This window comes from Pinus tabuliformis, chromosome 1_1 (assembly GCF_031772625.1).
Source record: "Pinus tabuliformis cultivar Carrire ecotype Pingquan chromosome 1_1, CPIR1, whole genome shotgun sequence".
Taxonomy (NCBI): Eukaryota; Viridiplantae; Streptophyta; class Pinopsida; order Pinales; family Pinaceae; genus Pinus; species Pinus tabuliformis.
The window spans coordinates 8,674,650-8,697,618 of NC_142297.1; the positions used below are offsets into that span (position 1 = coordinate 8,674,650).

General features: G+C 39.3%; 1 protein-coding gene across 2 annotated transcripts in view; it reads right to left on the reverse strand.

Annotated features, from left to right (window-relative positions):
* The window catches only part of LOC149211348 (metal-nicotianamine transporter YSL3-like), a 31,936-nt gene that overhangs the window by 5,944 nt on the left and 3,023 nt on the right, over positions 1–22,969 (reverse strand). The window contains exons 5-7 of one of the 2 annotated variants that reach the window (XM_089391465.1): positions 22,774–22,963; positions 20,788–20,914; positions 19,430–20,687 (exon numbers count right to left, since the gene is read on the reverse strand). The exons of the other annotated variant lie outside the window; for it this stretch is intronic. Of the exons in view, the coding sequence (XP_089247591.1) occupies positions 19,720–20,687; positions 20,788–20,914; positions 22,774–22,963 (1,285 nt within the window). The 3' untranslated portion in view covers positions 19,430–19,719. Of the gene's footprint in view, positions 1–19,429; positions 20,688–20,787; positions 20,915–22,773; positions 22,964–22,969 lie in introns of those variants that run through there. 2 annotated transcript variants of the gene reach the window in all.

Below are 22,969 nucleotides of genomic sequence, written 5' to 3' on the forward strand. Positions count from 1 at the left end.
GGCACAGTAGCCGTCAGATTTGGCCGATCAACGATCCAGATCTGATTGCCAAATCGCAATCGACAACCACAACAGAGCGCTTATAATGGCCCGGGGCTATCGCGATATGCGATTGCAATTAATCGCATCGCGATATCGCAATTGGAAAACAAAACGGAGCAGGGCCTATACACATATATATATGCGCGATATGGTCAACTGGACTCGATAACATTATGAACTATATTGTATATATATTAAAGTCCGAGAAACACCTATTTCCTTTGTATTTGTGTATGTCGTTTATTAAATGAAATAGAAAGGATGAAGCACCGATGCAACATTACGGACCCAAAAGGGTTTATTAATGCTGTTGAACACCATTTCAAGTCCGATAAACTGGGATTTTCACATTTTAATTTATTTTCCAATATAAAGGGAAAATTACAAAACATGCAGGATTTCGGGAGAGCCAAAGGCGATAAGTGGTTTGGGTCGGGCTCCACCCGATCCCATACAACTGCTGCCATGTGTCTGGGCTGAGGAGAGAGAAAACCACCCTCATCAGGCGGTTAACTCCTGTATGAAAGAGCCCCCCGAAATAGATCACAACCATTGGATCTAGAGCTCCTAGATCAACAGCAGAGATGCGATATCGCTACAAAGGCAGACCCAATAGGAAAATAGACTGGATTTGAGGATATTTGAAGTTCAGAATGAATAGAGTTTTGGTGGAATTTCACAGTGAAAATCATTTCTCTGTGTTAACAAGAAGCGGCTAGTTTAGGGGTTAAAAAGGCCTGAGGCAATCTTACACTGTAGAATAGGTGGCCACCTCCCCTTTCTGCGTTAAGTAATGATTGCTAACACTAGAAGAGGGATTTGAGCGGATAGAGGCCAAGCGACAAATGGCCGGAAGGGGAAAAAGCCACAACGCAACACCGCCGAACCAACAGAAATAGTCATGGAGCATCGCTGGCATGAGCGAGCTACTTGACAGCGTGGAAAAAAAATACCAGAAATTGGTTACTGTGTTTGTTAGAAGACAGAGGGGATAGATTAAGACCTCTCGAGCCTCAGACAGTTCGAGAGCATTGTAAAAAGCCTATAAATGGTTGAAAGCTAGAAGAAACAAGGGTTCAACTTTTGGGGACTGTGGATACTCTGCTCCTTGTAGCATCTCATATTCATTCTAGTAATACAAGCTTCTTTTGTTGTTACGTGTTCAACTGCCATTTCCTCCTCTGTTATAAGCTTGCACTTGAATAGGTTATTCATGTTTTCTTCTATGTCTAATGCCAGTTAACTGTCATCTTATCTCTGCATTGATAAATTAGAATTGCAAGCTTCATTTACTTTCTGTAGCTAGCCATTCATATGTGTTTATGTATGCATCTGTTGGTACGGTCAGTATTCTCCATCTATCCATTGAATCTATAAACTATTGAGAATTAGTGGTCTAAAACCCTGTCAAGCTGAGGGTGTTCATGCATGTATGGAGTGAAAACAAAGTTAAAATAATCATCTGACTTGATCCAAACCATCATCCATTCCAATAGTTCCAAGAACGATATTGAAGATTTATATGTTACTAGGAATCTCCGAGCTACAACCTAGGAGAGCTTCCTGGAGTGATAACATAATTGGCATCATTGCCGAGGAGAGGAAACTAAAGATCAGCTTCCCTGGGGAACAACACAGATCCATCTTTGATGATAGACAAAGTCTGGACGCTATTTCGGTTGTAATCATCTATCTGGCAACTCTATTGGAGGACGAACCTCTTTGCGACTCCACTCCATAGTGCTGGCTCAGTTTATGAGGCATACTCGGAGAAATCCTCAAAAGCCACAAGCGGACCCAGTACCTGACCCTGAAAGAATCATCAAAGAAAGAAAGGCGTTGCAGAAAGAAGCATCAGGTTCAGGTAGTTCTAAACAATATTCTATATCTCTTTAAGAAAATCCTATAATAGAACAAATACATGTTGAGAGTATAGCATCTAATACTAGCAGTGAAGAAAAAATCTCAGAGATTCATAGAGCTCCTTATTCTTTAGGTTCTCCTTTCGTTGTAAGCCTAAAGGAAACCTCCCCTTCTATCCATTTGATCTGAATTGGATCCTAAAGCACTCTCTAAGTTTTAATGACTGTTTTAAATTATGCTAAAAGATTCAAGTCTTAGAATCATCAAAGCTATTAGAAGGAATCCTTGTAACAGTTGCAGTTGTCGCCAGAGCGGAGCAACGAGGACCCTCGCTCAAATGCGCAGACTATTGGCCCATGGTGACGCGCGATGGCGCAAACTGACGAAACTGGAGGAAAAATCAAGAAACGGGGGTGGTTTCTGATATGGGATTAGCACGAAAGTGGTAATCATGTATCACAGGGCATCCCCCTCAATGAAGGAAAGCCCCAAAGCACCCGGACTTGAAATCGTTATAAAATGCGGAAAACTAACTATTTCGGTTCCGTAGCGCGGGATTCCCCAAAACCGACAGGATATCGAAAGGCTTCGAGGCGGTAAGCAGTTTTGACTGAATCCTGCCTGATGCCACACATTGAGCGACACGCATGCGGTGGCAGAGAGAGAAAACTGCCCACATCAGACAGGTAAATGTCGTGTGACTTGTTCGCCCGATATGAAGGATGACCATAGGATCTGGGGGGCCCAGATCGATAACAGAGATGCACCCCAATGACTGACTAGATTTGACAGGTTAAAAAGCAAGCTGAGAGGGGATTTGAAGTCTGATGTGGATGATGAGTTGGAAAACGATTCGTGTTCACGAGCAATCTTGAAGCAAACAAATTTAACGGCCATTCGAATATTTTTTAGGGAATCTGACACTGAGTTCGTCAACAATCAGGTGGCCACCTCCCTGCAAGGCATTACCCGGTGATGATTACGCAGAGTAGAGGAATTCGGACGAACAGAGGATAAGGAAACCAAAAGATCGGGAAGCGAAATGAGCAGTCAAAGAATAGACTGGCTTTAAAGCCATGAACTAACAAAAGTAGAGAGGGAGGCAAAAACCCGAAGAGCAAACACATAGATGCAGAAAGCTAATAGCAGAGAACAGAGAGTAGAAGCCGAGTTGACTTGAAGGTAGCATCAAGCTAGATAGAGCCAAAGAGAGTCAAAGAGTCTGTGTAGTCCATTGAAGGCTTGAGAGGTTCAAGCAAACTACTCGGCATAGGCCTGTCATACTATTGTGACCCTTAGAGGTCGAGTTTCAGTAAGGAGAGTCTGTGCACTCCATTCCTGCTGACTACTATCTGTTAGTGAGACTCGAGTCGAGCTCACTGTTGTAAAAACTCTTCTTGAAAACATAATAGAGAGGCCACCACTAAAGGTTGGACCAGGAGACGTAGCCGAGGAGCATTGGGTGAACTCCTTATTAAACTTGTTTTGTTTAAATGTTTGACTGATATGTTTTCTCTGATTGCCTCAGTGTCTATGTATTCTAGCAATCTTATCGATCTATTGCATAAGTAACATAGGCACATCCATGCACATGAGTCTATAATACCTTTAATTCTTTGTCCTGGATAAATCCAGATCAAATGGTATTAGAGCATAAGTTTACTAAGGTTAGACAAGCTTGTGTTGGATTTTGTTGTTGAATGCTAACTAGATCAAAGCTTAAATTAGGAGAAGGAGAGTTGGATGAAACTAACCCGGAAATTGGAAGAGTCTATTCTAAGAGGAAAATGTCAGAAGAAAATCCCTTGGAATCAGATTCCCAGTTTGTGGATAGTTTTATAACCCTGAAATCCATCGTGGAGGAAACGTATAGGGACTTTAAGAAACATAGAGATGAAGATTAATCAAGCTCCAAAAAAGACAAAAGAGTAGAAGAATCTCTCCTCCATGACCACTCTAAAGGCAAAGGGAAAGAAGAAAAATTTCTCACGCCTCCTAATAGCCTTGAAAATAAAAAGAAGACATGTTTGATTAAATTAGATGTTAAGTTTGATTTACCAATATATGATGAGGAGTTTAATGCAGAGAAGCTGGATAATTGGATCAGACAAATTGATGTTTATTACAGAGTGCAGAGTATTGACTCAGACAAAAGTAAGATTCAGCTGGCCAGCCTATGCCTTGGAGGCACTGCCTTGGTATGGTGGGAAGGCAGGACACAAGCTGACATGAAGAAGCATGGTAAGATTCTTTCTGTCTGGAGTGAATTTGTTTCTGCAATTAAAAAGAAATTCTATCCACTAGCCTACATGCAGCAAGCCACGATGAGCTGGCAAACTCTTCGACAACTAAAAGGGAAAAGTGTACAAGTTTACACCAAGAATTTAGGAAAGGAGCTTTGATTCTAGGAATTTCTTTAGACTCACCTGAGACTCTGTTGAAGTATATAGGTGGTCTACACAACTACATGAGGCACACTATCCTCATGTTTAATCCCACTAGGATAGATGGGGTATTCGTTCAAGCTATGTATCTAGAAGCTAGAGGTAAGAATGGGAACCCAGAAGTTGGGGAATCATCCAAACCCACTACAAGCAAAAATAAGGAGAAAAGAAAATAGAAATCGAAATAGAGGAAGACAAACACTGTACAGAAGAGCAAGTCTTCATGCACTCACTGTAAGAAGGATGGGCATGATGATGAGCACTGCTGGATTCTGCATCCAAAGCTGAAACCTAAGAAGATCAAGGGCAAGAAGAAGAAGATTGCTACAACTATTCAAAAAGATTTGGGGTCAGACTCAGGAGATGAAACAATAATCACAACCACAGGTATAAAAGGTTGTCCGCTTTAGAGAATGTATAAATCAAGAAGCAGGGACTAGAGCTGCTCGAGAAGGGGTTCATTAGACCTAGCACATCACCATGTGGATCTCCAATTGTCTTGATGAGAAAGAAATATGACTCGTGGAGAATGTGCATTGATTACTGAGCACTAAATAAGATAACGATAAAAAATCATTATCCTCTTCCTCGCATAGATAATCTATTATATCAGTTGAAAGAAGCTATTTATTTTTCCAAGTTAGACTTGCATAGTGGATATCATCAGGTCAGAGTTGCAGAGCAAGATGCATGGAAGACTACTTTCAAAACAAAGCAGGGATTGTATGAGTGGCTGGTTATGCCTTTTGGCTTAACTAATGCTCCTGCTACTTTCATGATAGTAATGAATGATGTACTTAGACCTTTTCTTGATGATTTTCTTATTATATATCTGGATGAAATTCTTATATTCAGGAAAACATGGGAAGAGCATTTAAAGCATGTTAAGAAGACACTAGATGTTTTGAAAAGAGAAAATATTTATGTTAAACTCTCAAAATGTGAATTTGGCAAGACATATTTGAATTAGTTGGGACATATAGTAGGGGGTGGTGAATTGAAGATAGATCCCTCTAAGGTTGCAGTCATTGTAATCTGGCCTAAACCTAAATCTGCTACAAAAGTTAGAAGCTTCTTAGGAGCAGCACAATATTGGAGAAAGTTTATTTCTAACTTTTCCTTAATTACGGCTCCCTTACATGCTTTAACAGGATTGAACAAGGTGTTTCAGTGGGGAGGCAAATGGAAAAAATCCTTCGACACCTTGAAAGAAAAGATTAGTATAGCACCAGTACTAGCACTGCCCGATCTTCAAAGACCATTTGAGATTCAGATGGATGCCAATGACTATGCCATGGGAGCAGTGTTGACGCAACACAGTAAACCCATATGTTATCATTTCGAGACATTTAATTCTGCAGTAGTTAACTATCCCACATATGATAAAGAATTGTATGCATTAGTACAGAGTGTGAAAAGGTGGAAACATTACTTAATGAGCAAAGAGACAGTTATACATATTGATAATCAACCACTTCAATACCCACACTTCCAAACTAAGTTGCAGCAATAAAAACACTATAGATGGATGTGTTTTCTACAACAGTTTCATTTAGTCATCGGATATAAAAAGGGCATACACAATAAAGTTGCAGATATGTTGTCTAGACCAATTATAAATGCATCTACTATACTTAAGCATAATTCAGTGTTGCATGAGAGCTACATTGAACAATATGCTCAAGATATAGATTTTAAAGATGTATATGCAACTTTAAGTCAAGGCAAACGAGTAGAAGAATTGGATTATCATGTTAAGGACCAACTCTTGTATCATTTTGGGAAGCTATGCATTCCACAAACTGAAAGAGTAAAGATAATTGGAGAAGCACAGACTTCTCTAATATCAGGTCACTTTGGTGTAAGTAAAACAGTTGCACAGCTGCAAAGATTTTGTTATTGGCCAAAAATGAATGAGACGATTTCTAGATATGTAAGAGGGTGTACCATGTGTGCTAAAAGCAAGCCCAACAATAGAAAACTAGGTTTGTACACTCCATTACCAATTCCTTCTCATCCTTGGGAAAGTGTTACCATGGACTTTGTTGGAGGACCGCCTAAATCTAGGAAAGGTCATGACTATTTATATGTTGTTGTGGATAGGTTTAGCAAAATGTGTATTTTGATACCTTGTAACAAACAGATTACAGTTGAACAATCTGCAAAGTTGTTCTTTCAGCATGTATGGGTTCATTTTGGATTACCCACTTCCATTATATCTAATCGAGATACCCAATTTTTTGGGAAATTTTGGTCAAGTTTGTGGGAATTAATGGACACTAGGCTGAAGAAGAGCACAACTTTTCATTCGCAAACAAATGGCCAAACAGAAGTGGTCAACAGGATAGTGATCCAATTGCTTAGAGGCTATTGCAGCAAGCATCCCAAACTTTGGGATGAACATTTATGTTATGTGCAGCATGCTTACAACCGAGAAAAACATTCTTCTACATAGAGATCTCCTTTGGAGACCTGTTTTGGTTTCACACCAAGGCCTCCCTTGGATTTTGTCTTTGGTAAAGACATAGAAGTTGATGGACACAGTGATGTGGATAGGGCAACCAAGTTCATTAAACGAATCCAAGAGATTGACCAGGAAGTACAGGAACAGCTGGAAAAGAGCCAAGCCAAGTACAAGGCAAGGCATGACAAGCATCGGATGGAGCATAGTCTCCAAGTTGGTGATCAAGTTCGGCTGTATATCAATAAAGACAGAATGCAAGGTGAAGGTAAGAAGCTGAAGCCAATAAGGTATGGACCTTTCAAGATACTTGAGAAATTGGTGAGAATGTTTTTCCCCTTGATCTGCCAGCTTACATGCACATTTACTCAGTTGTTAATGTAGACAGCTTGAGACTATTTGAACCTTCATTAATTGAAGATCCGGAAGAGTAGAGTCAATTGCCTTCTATTGATGATCTGTTACCTAAATATCTTAATGAATTGCAGGAAGATACAGTTCTGGACAGGAAGGTAAGAACCACACGCAGAGGGGATGTTGAGTACCTCAGGATTGGACTCAAAGGTTCAAAGCCAAGCAGTGCAAAATGGATAGAAATTGAGCAAGCGAGGAAGCAATACCCTCACTTTATTAATGCTTAAAAGAAAACCAACTTTTGGTGGTCCAAAAGCTTTTTTAGTGGGAAGGTCGTGATCCAAATTGGATCCTAAAAAACTCTCTAAGTTTTCATGAATGTTTCAAATTATGCTAAAAGATTCAAGTCTTAGAATCATCAAAGCTATCAGAAGGAATCCTCGTAACAGTTACAGTTGTGGCCAGAGCAGAGCAACGAGGACCCTTGGTCAAGCACGTAGACCGTTGGCCCATGGTGACACGCAATGGCTCAAACTGACAAAACCGGAGGCCAAATCAAGAAATGGGGGTGGTTTCTGATACGTGATTAGCATTAAAGTGCTAATCGCATATCGCAGGGCGTCCCCCTCAGTGAAGGAAAGCTCCGAAGCACCTGAACCTGAAATCGCTATAAAATCCAGAAAACTAACTGTTTTGGTTCTGTAGTGCGGGATTCCCCAAAACCGGTAGGATGTCAAAAGGCTTCGAGACAGTAAGCAATTTTGACTAAGTCCCACCCGATGCCACACATTGAGCGACATGCATCCGGTGGAAGAGAGAGAAAACTACCCGCATCGGATGGGTAAATGTCATGTGACTTGTTCGCCCGATATGAAGGACAATCGTAGGATCTGGGGGGCCGAGATCGACGGTGGAGATGTATCCCGATCACTGACTAGATTTGAAAGGTTAAAAAGCAAGATGACAGGGGCTTTGAAGTCCGACATAGATGATGAGTTGGAAAATGATTCGTGTTCACAGGGGATCTTGAAGCAAACAAATTTAATGCCCATTCGAATATGATTCAGGGAATCTGACACCCAGTTCGCCAGTAAACAGGTGGCCACCTCCCTACGAGGCATTACCCAGTGATGATGATGCAGAGCAGAGGAATTCGAATGGACAGAGGACAGGGAAACTAAAAGGCTGGGAAGCAGAAAGGAGCAGTCAAAGAACAAACTGGCTTGAAATCCATGAACTAACAGAAGCAGAGAGGGAGGCAAAAACCCAAAGGGAAGACACAGAGACGTAGAAAGCTAATAGCAGAGAACAGATAGTAGAAGCCAAGCTGACTTGAAGGTAGCATCGAGCTAGACAGAGCCAGAGAGATTCAGAGAGTCTGTGTACTTCATTTAAGGGTTGAGAGGTTCAAGCAAACTCCTCGGAATAGGCCTGTCATACTACTATGACCCTCAGAGGTCGACTTTCAGTAAGGAGAGTCTGTGCACTCCATTCCTACTGACTACTATTTGTTAGTGAGACTTGAGTGGAGCTCACTGTTGTAAAAAATCTACTTGAAAACGTAATAGAGACGCCACCACTAAAGGCTAGACTAGGAGACGTAGCTCGGGAGCATTGGGTGAACTCCTTATTAAACTTGTTTTGTTTACATGTTTGACTGTTATGTTTTCTCTGATTGCCTCAGTGTCTATGTATTCTAGAAATCTTATCAATCCGTTGCATAAGTAACATAGGCACATCCATGCACATGAGTTTGTAATACCTTTAATTCTTTGTCCTGGATAAATTCTAGATCACCATAATACTCCTTTAGTCTTACCAGTCACTCATCAACCCTCTGTCATTCATACTTCTAGTACCCTTATAGCCATCACAGCTATGGCAGGACCATAAGAACCTACCAAAATGGAAAGAATCATTGTTTTTAGGTATGGACCCCTAGTACTGCCCACTCCTTTGAATGCCATGCCTACTGGAGAATATCAGACTTATATGCCTAAGTTCACTCGGACTGAAGATGTTACAGCTGAAGAACATCTTGAATCATTCTATAGCTATGCTGATAACTTGGACATTAGTGAAGATGATGTGTGGATGAGAGTCTTTGTCCAAAGCCTAGATGGAGAGGCTAGGAAACGGTTCAGAGAACTAACCCCAAGGTCTGTAGCAGATATTGAGGCTTTAGATGATGCATTCCTAAAGCATTGGGGGGATAAGAAGGATCTACTCAACTACCACACCGAGTTTGGCAACTTAAAGAAGGAAAATGGTGAGTTGTTGTCTAATTTTAATAAGAGGTTTAACCACATGTACAACAAGATACTAGCTAAAGTAAAACCCACCACTACCTTTGCTAAACTCATCTATGCCAATGCCTTTGATTCTGACTTCTGTCTACTATTGAGGGAGAGACGATGTGCTACCTTGGCTGATATGCAGGATGCAGCCTTGGAAGTAGAATCAAACATCATGGTTGCAGAGAAGCTCAAGGGGAATGTTGATAGAAGGAGACAAAGAGGTGAATATTCATCATCTTCAGACCCTAAGATAGATAAAATGACTAAAATGATAGAGTCACTAGCCTCTAAAATCTCCAAATTAAAGGTTGAGCAGCACCCTGGGAAACGAAGAGTTCCTAACACCTTAGCTCCTAGAAATCCAAATCCATATAGAAGAACTAATGAGCAATTGCAGATTCTGCAAAGAAGCAAAGATTCCAATGAAGACCAAAGGGTGAAGACCCCTTTCCAGAATGTAGTCATGGAAGAAGAGCAGTTTGAAGAAGATTATGAGATCCATTGTATGGAAGACAAACGCAGTGCCCCCTTTTTGACCTTAGTTGCCTATCAAAAGTCATTATTCAATGACCAGATCAACCAAGAGTGGGACGGTGAAGATGTTCTGCAAACTTATGATTGGCACATATATGATTTGAGGTCGAATATGAATAATGCCAAGAAAACTCCTATTCAGAGAGCTACTATCCTGCAATATAGCAAGCTAAAAAGCAAAAATGACTGGCAGTTGATCCCATCATCCTCAAAGCTCCAACTCACGAGGTAAGAGGCCTTGAAAAGTCTCCTTCTCCTTTCAATTTTAAATTAGAAATTTAGAATTTAAGCATACCTATACCTTTGATTGAAATAGTGAAGAATGAGTCCTTCAAGAGATCTATCCTTGAGGCCCTTGAGCCTAAAGCCATCCAAGCCTCCACTGACTATGTAAATCAGCAAGATGACAAATGAGTTGTTGTTCTCAGCCCAATGATTGAAAACTGGGATGACAACTCCCCGTCATTCTATGTATTTTTGACTATTTATGACAAAATCCTCCACAACTTCCTTTTGGACACAGGAGCCAGCCATAATCTAATTCCCAAGGCTGTCATGGATGAGTTGGATCTTGACATTACCAAGCCTTACCATGACTTGTTTTCTTTTGACTCTAGAAAAGTGAAATGTTTGGGATTAATCAAAGACCTAGCCATCACCTTGTCTTAGCTGCCCATGAAGAGCATGATGATGGATATTGTGGTAGCAAATGTACCCCCCAAGTTTGGCATGTTGCTTTTTAGAGGCTGGATCAAGAGATTGGGTGGAGCATTGCAAAATGATCTGTCCTATGCTACTGCCCTAGTTTTTGGAGGTGAGAGTAGGAGATTATACATAGAAGCTCAGTTGTCTTATATCATCAGTGATGAAAGGAATCGCACTAATAATCCCATTTATGCTGTCGACACTGATTTTGGAGCCTGTATTCTTCAGATTGAAGAATCTCAGTTGGCCTCCATGCAGCTTAGGAAACCGGTTTGCCAGATCATAGAGGAAGAATTCCCACAAATTTGGGACATGTTCTTTGATGGAGCTTGCTCCAAGGAAGCTGCAGGGGCAGGTGCAGTTCTTGTGTCCCCCACACAAGAATGCATTCATTTATCTTTCAAATTAACTTTTCATCTCACAAATAACATAGCAAAGTACGAAGCCTTGATATTGGGCTTAAATGCCGCTAAACAAATGGGCATCAGAGGTTTGAAAGTGTTTGGAGATGCAAACCTCATCATTCAGCAGGTCAACAAAACTTTCCAAGCAAAGCATCCAAGGTTGAAAGCATACAAAGATGAGGTATGGAACCTCAAGGGTTCTTTTAATAGTGTCACCATTTCTCACATCCCTAGAATGAAAAATCAGCTTGTTGATTCCCTTGCTGTGTCTTCTAGCATGTTTATTCCTCCTTTGCCTCCTAAATTGACTTATGAAGTTTAGGTGAAATATATACCATCTCTGCCTGAAAATGTCAAAAACTGGAAAGTTTTTGAAGATGATGATGAAATTAATAGGCTTTTACAAGTCTTTGATGAATTTGAATTTGACCAAGAAAACAAAGCCATTGAAGAATAAAACCAGTCCAAGCTAAAGGACGATATTGGTTAGGATAGCATTGTTCAACTGCATAGTAACCATATACCCAAAGGATTGGTGCACCTAGAGAAGTTGTTTGATCATAATGATGTACCTTATAAGCTTGCAAAAAAAGAAAATGTGTCTACAGATCATAGACATAATGTAGGGAGTCCAGCACATCCAAAGTACATAAATCTGTCCACTCACTTGTATTCTGCCCAAAGTTCCGAGTATTGCACCCTGACGAAACAATTTGCTAATATTTTTTCTTGGGAGTACAGTGATCTTAAGACCTGTGACACCAACATCATTCAACATAAGATTCCACTGGAGAAGGACACCATCCCTTTTAAGAAAAAATTAAGACCTGTCAACCCTCTCTTGTTGCTTTTGATTGAAAAGGAAATCAAAAAACTGCTGGAGGAGAACAAAAAGAATTGGGATTCCAAGTTGAAGTTTGCACTGTGGGTTGACAAAGTTACCAACAAGAATTCCATAGGAAATTCTCCATTTAAGCTGGTTTATGGCGCTGATGTTCTTTTTCCTATCGAGTTGATTCTCCTCATGGCCAAATTCTTGCAAGAAGAACAAGATGAAGAGAATGACATAGCGAGGAGAATGAGTAACTTAGTTGAATTACAACATATTAGAGAACAACTGGTTGAGAAGTCAAGAATTCATCAGAAAAAGATCAAAGAAACCTTTGATAGAAAGGAAAAAATGGACAGTTTTCAGGTTGGTGACTAGGTTCTCAAATGGGATGCATTGAAGGAAAAGAAAGGCAACCATGGTAAATTTGATGCCTTATGGATGGGACCATTTGTCATTGCTCAAGTTCAGATGAACAATACTTTCATTCTGCACAATTTGGAGGGTAAGGTGTTTTTTATGGCCCAGTCAATGGGCGGTTTTTGAAACTTTACTTCATATGAGGCTTTAAGGCCTTAATATTGTAATGGGTTCTTTCAATTTTTGTTTTTCATGCAAATAAACTCCATGCCCAATGGAACACTAGGGAATAAATTTGTTTTGGTTGTTACTAGAAAGGCAGTAGTCTGCAGTTCTTGAAACCTCACAAGGAGACTTTCATCCCCAGAAGGAGCTAGTGTTAGCCCCTGAGGTGCAGTGCTACTATTTTTAGTAGAAATGTCCCCTGTTTTAGCTCCGATGGCCACGCCTCCTCTCGCTCCGTTCTGGCCATAAATTGGACTTCAAAAATATTACTCTCGCATCTATAATTGCATCAAGTCCTGATCCAAATATGCTCTCTAAGTCTTCAAAATCTCATAAAATCATGCCAAAGATCAAAACAATCGCAGGAGAAGAGCCCTTAGAATGGCAGGGAAACACTATCGGGAGGCCAAAAACATGTAAAAATAGTGAAAAATAGAGTATCGGAGGTATAAACAAGTGAAGGCATATTAGCCGTCAGATCTGGCTGATCAATGGTCCAGATCTGATCGGCAAATCATAATCGACAACCACAAAAGAGTGCTTACAACAACCCGGGGCTATCGTGATATGCAATTGCGATTAATCACATCGCGATATCACAATCGGAAAACACAACAGAGTGGGGCCTATACACATATATATATGCACGATATGGTCAACCAGACCCGATAAAATTATGAACCATATTATATATATATTGAAGTATGAGAAACGACTATTTCCTTTGTATTTGTGTATTTCATTTATTAAACAAAATACAAAGGATGAAGCGCGGATGCAACATTACGGACCCAAAAAGGTTTATTAATGTTGTTGAACACCATTTCAAGTCCGATAAAGCAAGATTTTCACATTTTAATGTATTTTCCAATATAAAGGGAAAATCACAAAACAGGCAGGATTTCGGGAGAGCCAAAGGTGATAAGTGGTTTGGTCCGGGCTCCGCCTGATCCCATACAATGGCTGCCATGTGTCGAGGCTGAGGAGAGATAAAACCACCTTCATCGGGCGGTTAACTCCCGTGCGAAATGGATCACAATCATTAGATCTAGAGCTCCCAGATTAATGGTGGAGATGTGATATTGCTACAAAGGTGGACACAATAGGAAAATAGACCAGATTTGAGGATATTTGAAGTCCAAAATGAACAGAGTTTTGGTGGAATTTCACAGTGAAAAGCATTTCTCTGTGTTAATAGGAAGCAACTAGTTCAGGGGTTCCAAAGGCCCGAGGCACTCTTACACTGCAGAATAGGTGGCCACCTCCCCTTTCTACGCTAAGCAATGATTGATAACACTAGAAGAGGGATTCGAGCAGACAGAGGCTAGGATACAGAGGCCAAGAGATAGATGGATGGAAGGGGAAAAAGCCACAGTGCAACACCGCCGAACCAATAGAAAAAGTCATGGAGCATCGCTAGCACAAGCGAGCTACCTAACAGCGCGGAAAAAAATACCAGAAATTGGTTACCATGTTTGTTAGAAGATAGAGGGGATAGATTAATACCTCTCGAGCCTCAGATGGTTCGAGAGCATTGTAAAAAGCCTATAAATGGCTGAAAGCTAGAAGTAACAAGGGTTCAACTTTTGGGGACTGTGGATACTCTATTCCTTGCAGTGTCTCATCTTCATTCCAGTAATACAAGCTTCTTTTGCTATTACATGTTCAATTTCCATTTCCTCCTCTGTCATAAGCTTGCACTTGAATAGGTTATTCATGTTTTCTTTTGTGTCTAATGCCAGATAACTGTTATCTTATCTCTGCGTTGATAAATTATATTTGCAAGCTTCATTTACTTTCTGTAGCTAGCCATTCATAGGTGTTTATGTATGCATCTCCTAGGACGGTCAGTATTCTCCATCTATCCATTGATTCTATAAAATATTGAGCATTAGTGGTCTAAAGCCTTGTCAAGCTGAGGGTGTTCATGCATGTCTGGAGTGAAAACAGAGTTGAAACAGTCATCTAACGTGATCCAAACCATCATCCATTCCAATATTTCCGAGAACGTTATTGAAGATTTATATGTTACTAGGCATATCCGAGCTACAACCTAGGAGATCTTCCTAGAGTGACAACAAACCCAACCAATTGTCACCTAGAACAATGCAAAATTTTCTCAGAAATCCATCTCAATCTGTGCTGCCTGCAAGCAAATCAACCAAGCCTCCATCTGGTCAACTAGAGAGTTTCACTGGGCATTGACCCCGAGCCTCACTCCCCCAAAAATTTGCAAAGAAGCTGCCAAGCATGCTCGCCTCCATAGACTAAAGAAATTGTGTAGACATACTTGCAAGACACCCACTGCCTGTCTCTACACTTCCCTAAAAAATTGGGCAGTTTTTCCAGCGAGTCACCCTATCAGTCAGCCTGCTGCTCATCCTGAAAACTTGGCAGTTTTCATGAGCAGTCTCCTAGTTGTCCAACATCCCGCTCAGCTCAGAAACTATGCAGGGATGTACAACAGGCTAGCCTCACGGCTCTCTACTGTTTTTTCTAGCAACATCCCGTAGTTGACTGCGAGCTCCCTAGAAAATTGTGAAAATTTTGCCACCAACCTCCCGCAGCCTGTCGTCAGCTCCCGAGAGAAATTGCGCAGTTTTAGTGCCAGTCTCCCTTTGCTGCCTACACTATCTGCTTGAAAGAATGGCCTAGGTCTGTCCTTCAGTCGAGCCAGATCCCGCAAACAGTCCCTCTTGATCTGGATTGCCCATCTCAGCCTCCCAGTGACCTCTGCGCAATTTTCATGGACAGTGCCTAGAGCATGCATACCGGCTTGGAATCTTCCTTGCATAGTGTTAGAGCCTGGTCCTCTCTCCCGACAACCTCCATCCAAAAGCGAAAGACAATTCATCATGGTAGATAAGGAGATTTCTAGATTTGATGACGTCTTGTCATGAGCGATTACAAATACATCTACATGGATGAGACATGGCACGATGATAGACGGGATGAACAAGGAGCGCATGCTAGGAGACTTGTTCATGAACGAATGAACACATGAAGCATACCAAGAAGCAAGCGAAGGAGAGACATGCATGTCCAACATCAAGCAAACACCAACCATCGAAGACTCCACACACCTTGCCATGTAGAGTTGAAACTATGATACACCAAGAGCACATTCATCACTCAGCAACACTGCAACTCAACATGGATACCACCAACAACATGAACATACCATCTTGGTGAGTTCGCAAGATGAGTGGGAAGATCTGTACTTTGAAGAATATTTAATAAAAAGATAGTTTTGAAGACCCATTCTATGTATTTACATCTTTGTGTTTATTTATGTAATTTTATGTGTTCGCTCTATTATTAAAAATATATGAATGAAGGCTTAATTTATGTGCAAAAGTAGTAGATCTATAGAATTTATGCATGTTATAACTATTTAAGGACCTTAGCAGAAATATAAATATTGTGTATAAGTTTTATTATTATTAACTATTCTCGGAAGATTAGGGTTCGAGAAGACCGAAATAAGCCCTGAGGATTGCAAGAACCCTTCACCCAAAATTCTGGATGAAAATACCTCATTCTATCATCCCTCAACATTGCTTTGGGTGAGACTTCAACCTGCGCTATGCAGGTCACTACTGAAAGGGCCAACAATAAGGATTTTGTTGGTTGGTGCAACTAATGTTGAACCTGGGTTAGGCCCCATCAAGCCAACAATCGAAGTGAAAAATGAGCTCCAAAGCATTGAATAGATAGTTTTGACAAGATCGAGGCTTATGACGTGCATGCCACAAATATAGGAAAAAACTACACTTGGTGGGAGGTTCCTAAAATAGATCTTGCATGTAACCCTCAGCTGCTAAAAATAGATCCCTAAAATCTAGGGATGCTTTTTTCTTTTTTTCTTTTTCAAGAAAAAATTTCCCATGCATGCAAGGCAGGATTGCACATTCTTGGAAGGAATTTGTTAACTTGTGAGCACATGCAATGGACAGCAAGACCCAGTATGACTTCTGCGCAGTTTCTGGGCTGACTGGCTATGGCTTCCCTTCAAACTTTGCGCAATTTTTGGATTGAAGCCAAGGATGCCAGCTAGAATTGCACAAATTTTGTGAGCAAGCCTAGTGTTCGACTACTCTGCACAATTTTAAACGGGAAGGTTGCGTGCATGCTCTACGCAACTTTGGAGAGCAGCTGGTTGCCTTGATACTCTATGCAATTCTGGAGAGCAAGGCTGGTTTCCCTCAAGTTCTACGCAATTCTCCAAGTTAGCACCAAAACTAGTTGAAGACCAAGTCATGGGATGTTAGCGTGCGAGTGAAAGGAAAACAAGTTAGCAAACACAAGCTAATAAGCCAAAGAAACTTAATTGAAAGCATAAGTACTTGGGCAATGCAAGACATGCTACTAAGGATGGTTGGTAGGGAGGCTCCAAAACGAAGCTAAGGAAAAATTTTGGAGGATGGTTGTAGCTGCTACAACATGGCCTCAAGAAAGAACTTAGAGCATGGTATGCAAAGAGGGATTTCTATTTGTTATCTAAAAAAAAAATATGCTACAAATCTGATTGCAATGGTTATTTGTTGAAGAAAATTGACTCCTTGTTGATCATAGTACTCTACATAGATGATCTTTTGATAACATGTAGTTCAACTTCTGCCAATGGTGAGATTAAAAATGCATTTCATAAGTGATTTTCTATGACAGATATGGGCTTGCTAAATTTTTTCCTTTGACTAGAGATCAATCAAAGTGGTTATGGGATTACCATTTCTCAACCAAAGTATGCCAAAGATATTTTGGCACAATTTCACATGAGTGGCTGTAAGAAAACAACCACACCTTTCTTATCAGGGATAAAGCTTGAGAATGGTAAAGACACACTATTGGTTGATTTCACATTGTACCGTCAACTTGTGGGGAGTCTTATTTATCTCACTCATTCTTGTCCTGATCTGTCATATGCCATAGGAGAAGCTTCCAGATATATGCAGGACCCACATTAGTTACACTGGAAAGATGCAAAGTGCATCCTTCAATATGTCTAGGGGACAATAACCTATGGGATTCATTATGCAAAAAATTTTCCTTTGGATCTCATTGGGTTCACAGATTCAGATTGAGTTGGCGACAACCTTAATTGCAGGTTCATCTCCGATTATCTACTTAGTTTGGGATTTAGCCCAATTTGTTCGTAAAGCAAGAAGTAGGTTGTCATTGCTTTATCATCAGTAGAGGATGAGTATAGAGGAGGATTCAATGCTGCTATTTAGGCCATTTGGCTACAACATTTTCTTTCTGAGCTTGGTATTAGTGTCCATCGTCTCTCTATCATATGGTGTGATAATCAGAGTAGCTAAAGTTTTGCAGATCCAATGCAATGATAGAAGACCAAACATATTGAGATCCACGTCCACTTCATTAGAGAACTGATTCATGATGGGATCATCGATTTGCAGTACTGCCTAGTTCTGAGTAGACTCCTGACATATTCACTAAGACATTCACTAAGCATAAGATTCAATTTATGCAAGATTGTCTTGGGGTGAAGGACACAACTACCTAGGAGGTGTCTTTTCTCTACCTTTTTGCATTATATTTTGAGGGGGGGTTTTCTTCCTAATCGGTTTTCCCTCTTTTCTCTTTTTCATGCATTTTACATGGGTACCTAAAATGGCCTCGTTGACGGGACCTATTCATTTTGCATCACACTCACCTACTTTATGCTTAAGGAGGAGTGTTGGTGTACATGCACCTAATTAGCCTTAATTAGCTTCAATTCAACTCTAGTTCTTGCATGTGATGTGCACTTGGCTTTAGTTAGTTAAATGAGTGCTTACATGTGGTGTGCACTTGGATTTAGTTAGTTAACTCGAGTGTTTACATGTTGTGTGCACTTGGCTTTAATTAGTTAATTCTAGTGCTTGGATGTAGTGCACGTGTACATTAACAGAACATAAAGCACACTTAGCTTCAATAAATTTAATTATCCTTAGTTATTGAACCAATATTGAGTAATCAAATTCATTCTCAATTCTAATTTTCTTTTTAATTCTTGCAAGTTTGTGCCATTATTCTTCACAGATGTTTCAGTTTCTTACCTATAGGAATCATACTTCAATGGTAATCCCTAATTTATCCTATTATTTTATAAAATGGGTGTTTGTGTTACCATATATTGGCACACCCTTCTGTGGCTCTACTATTTTATGTGTGTATGTTTTGGCTGCATTTGTTGGTCTAAATTTAAGCTGTTGGTGGGAGAGGAGACATGAACGCATGAACTTTTTGGTTTGGATTCTCTATTTTAATATGGATGGAATTGAGCCCTTGTTGGAGCTCACAATGAGCTCCAGACTCACATTAGGAATTGAAGCTCTCATTCTGGAAAAGTCTATGGAACTCAAATTTGAGGTGCCCTCTTTGTGTAGTTTTCAAGGCTCAACTGTCATGCCGGCTCATATGCCCTATGGAGAAATAATGGTTGAAATGAGTCATAATCATGCCGACGTGAAAGATGTTGAAATTGTGGAGGCCCCCTTGGTAAACGGCACAAAGGCCCCCCTAGTAAATGGCACAAACAAGCTTTGGAATTAGCATTTGTAGGATATTCCTCAGAAGGATAGTGCCTTATAAGGATTCCAATCTCTCTCCAGACTAATATCATAAATGTAAAAATGAAGTCTTGGTTCATAGGAAACATTTTGAATCAGGAATCATGGAAATAATCTCTCATGATTCCAATGACATACCTTCTAATATAAAATCATCCATTAGTGTTAAAAAATAATTACAATAGTAAATAATAATTTAATTGTCTATGATATAGATTAATTAATAAACTTCCGATAAGAATCAAATTGTTTTTGTTTTCCAGTAGTGACTAGATTTCATATGTTTTGTAAAGATTGTCCGAAAGAAATCTCTTACATAAAAGTTTAAAAAATATATAGCTAAGTATTTTTCACATGCTCTTGTGTGATAAGCATATGTTTTTATACCATATTGAAAAGGAGTAAAACGATATTAACCCACTGCACCATCATCTCTTGAGGAGAGAGGAGCGCTCAAAAATTTACATTTTAAGCGTCCACGTTGTTACATTAACAACAAGAATTGTGTTGCAGCCATACTGTGAAGACGATTAAAATTTTCAATTTTGACATTGGATTATTTTATGTATTCTATTTTGATTTTGAAATGCAACAATATGTATCGAAAGAACTTTGTGACCATCTACTTAAGTATGAAGAAATTTGTCCACCTTCTGGTTCATATGATTCGAGAGAAATTTCATGCAGATCGGAGGCTTGACTTTCGTTAGAGATAGGATAGCCTCTGGAACAGTCCAAAGGCCTTCACCACAGATGAGGCCGGATGCCATTGTAGGACCATATGTCTCTGCTTTTTTGTAGTCGATCTTGTGCCATATGAACAAAATTGCACTCCCCACGCACATGTCAATAGCAAAATAGGATCCAACATAAAATGGAATCGCCATGGCCATAGGTAGAGGAATATATGCAGAAATTCTATCTGGCAACTTTTCTCGGATGACATTAACCACCACTGCAAAAATAAATGCACCGCAACAAATCTGTAAGCAATGGTTGGGAAGAGCTGAGAAACCCTCCACTCCCAGAATGGCCATGTTTCTGTAAATAAGTGCAAAGGGTGCTTTGTACTCTCCATCCGGATTTCCCACATCAAAAGCCTCGTAGAAGAGCCAAAAAGTGAGTGGAGCAATTATGCATCCCATGAAATTACCAATCAGTTGGCTCACAAACATGGATCTTGGTGATGAAAGTGTAAGGTGTCCAGTCTTGAAATCCTGCATCAAATCTGCAGAAGTTGCCACAAAGGACTTCATGACACCACATGTAACGAGACCCACAATAACGCCCCCATGGGCTTCCCCTGCCCAAGCTGCAAAAGCAAACAGCGCCACTTTTCCATAATTGTATGCCAAGTTCTGATCAGTTAGGCCGGCCCCATATGCATTGCAAAATGCCATGACAGGCGCAAATACATAAGAAATGAACACATAGTACCATTTCATGTGAGGGAAAAACTGTGGGATGACTCCTGTAGATATTGCTGCAAGGCCCACATAGCCAGATGCTGCTATCCAAACGGGTATGGTGTCCTTCATGAATACCTCGTCTCGTCGCTTCTCTATTGCACCGACTTCTGCTACCACGTCGATGCCTAAATTTAAGAACACGATGTATATATTTAGAAAATTCACGAGGGAACCAGGGGAAATCAACCCCCCAAAAAAAATTACAACTTGGTGGGTGAAACTCACTGTTTATTTTGAGTGGAATCGTCATTCTTTTCATGGCGTCCTTGTAGATGCTGCTGAGGGAGATATACAGTACTTTCAGAAAGTTGTAGAGACCATCACCTAAAATTAGAGAAACGCACACAAAAACCTGGAAAATAAAAGTCGTCAATAAACTGACAACAAACTTTGAATGCTGAACAGTACCAAACTGTTTACTGAGCTTGTAATATAATGTTACAATTTAATTTATGTATTATAATAAAATTTATTTATGGAGTGAAAGAAGAACAGAAAATTAAAATAGTTAAACAAAGCATTTTATCATAAGGATGTTATATTCACCATTATTTTAATAATAAAATATATAAAATGTTGCTAGAATGATAGGTTGAAGTCAAATAAAATAATGATTGTTATTTTTTTATTATTTTTTTATTTAAATTTAAATTTTATAAATAATGATGATAATGATTAATATCTATTAAGACCAATGCTGTGTATTGGACCTTAAGAAATTAAGAGATTAATTGCCACTTTTTAATATTTTACTTTTATGATAAAAAATGAGGGAACCAAGTGCTCCAAGATCACCTATAGAACCTTAAGAAAGTAAGAGATTAATTGTGACTCTTTATATGATAAAAATTACGGAGAGAAGGACTCCAAGATCATTATAGTTACGCTGAAAAGTCAAGAAGGTTGGAACTGTGACAAATGTTCTGGAAATGTGAGAGAATCTGCATAAGAATCTGCAATCTAAGAGAATGTGTTGTTCATCTTCAACACTTTAAGTATTGCAAAGGAGGTAGATTCTCAAGATTTGCATAAGAATCGGCAATCTAAGAGAAAGTGTTGTTCATCTTCAACACTTTAAGTATTGCAAAGGAGGCATATTCTTTGGTTGAGGGAGTTTTGAGAATAGACCAATGTCTGAGAAATAATTCTTATCCTTGTAATGCTCACTTTATTTTTAGCATTCGTCAATACAACTAGATAATTATGGTAACCAAGGGTGGGGTTAATCATCTTTGAGCTTCCTTTTTCTTTCTAGCTCCTTATCTTGCCACAATTTATCCTTATATTTGGAGGTAATAATATTTTCAATACTATCCTTATTCGCCAGATGATCTCCTCCTTTATCGCCCAATGGTACCTCCTTATAATACCTGAGCTTCCTTTCTCTTTCTAGCGCCTTATCGTCCCACAATTTATCCTTAAATTAGGAGGTAATAATATTTTTAATACTATCTTTATTCCCTAAAATGATCTCCTCCTTTATCCCCCAATGGTCTAGCCAAGAATCGGCATCCTTGTGCCATCCACTCTTGAGAGAGAGCTCGGAGTTTTGGCGAGAGTTAAGAGCCAACTTTGTGAAATCATGTAACTTCCATATTGTAAAATTTCTTTTTTACACTAAATACCTAAACATAATCATTCTTACAATAAAAGAAAATCTAACTTCAATCAAGAAAATAAGAAATATTATATTTGAAATAAATAAATTATTACAATCCATTCTAACTTTATTAATATATCGTTATACTTTATTATACATAGATCTTCAACACTAAAAAAATCCCTATAGCATTTTCATGATAAAAAGTGACAATCACAATTATTTTAATAATACAAAAAATATATAGTGTTATTAGAATAATAGGGTGAAGTCAAATAAAATAACGATTTTTTTTTTAATCTATTTTTTTTTCAAAATAAATATATTGTTGCATCATTTTTAACTTTATTATCTATTTATTGAATATATTATCCTACTTTGTTATACATAAACCTTAAACTAAAACTCAATGATCTCTATATTGCCTAAATAATAAGATAAAATTTCAAAGTAGATTATTTTTTCTTTTATAAGCTCAAAAAATAAAATTATTAAACTATATCTTTTAGGAGGGCTCTATGAACTCACAACTTATCTGTAAAAAGGAATTACTCAAACAAGTCATACCTTGTGTAAAACATTAAAAGAAAATTTACTCAAAGAGGTCATACCTTATAGCCATTAATGCCCTTGATACTACTCTCCGGAATACCGTGAGGGTACCAGTCCCCTTCACGTTTGCTGATAAGTGGCCACATAACACCCCATGAAATGATCCCTCCAATAAGCATAGAGACGGTAACCAGACGGGGGCATATCATCCCTGCTCCCACATATATCATATTGAAGTCGAAGTAAAACCTAAAT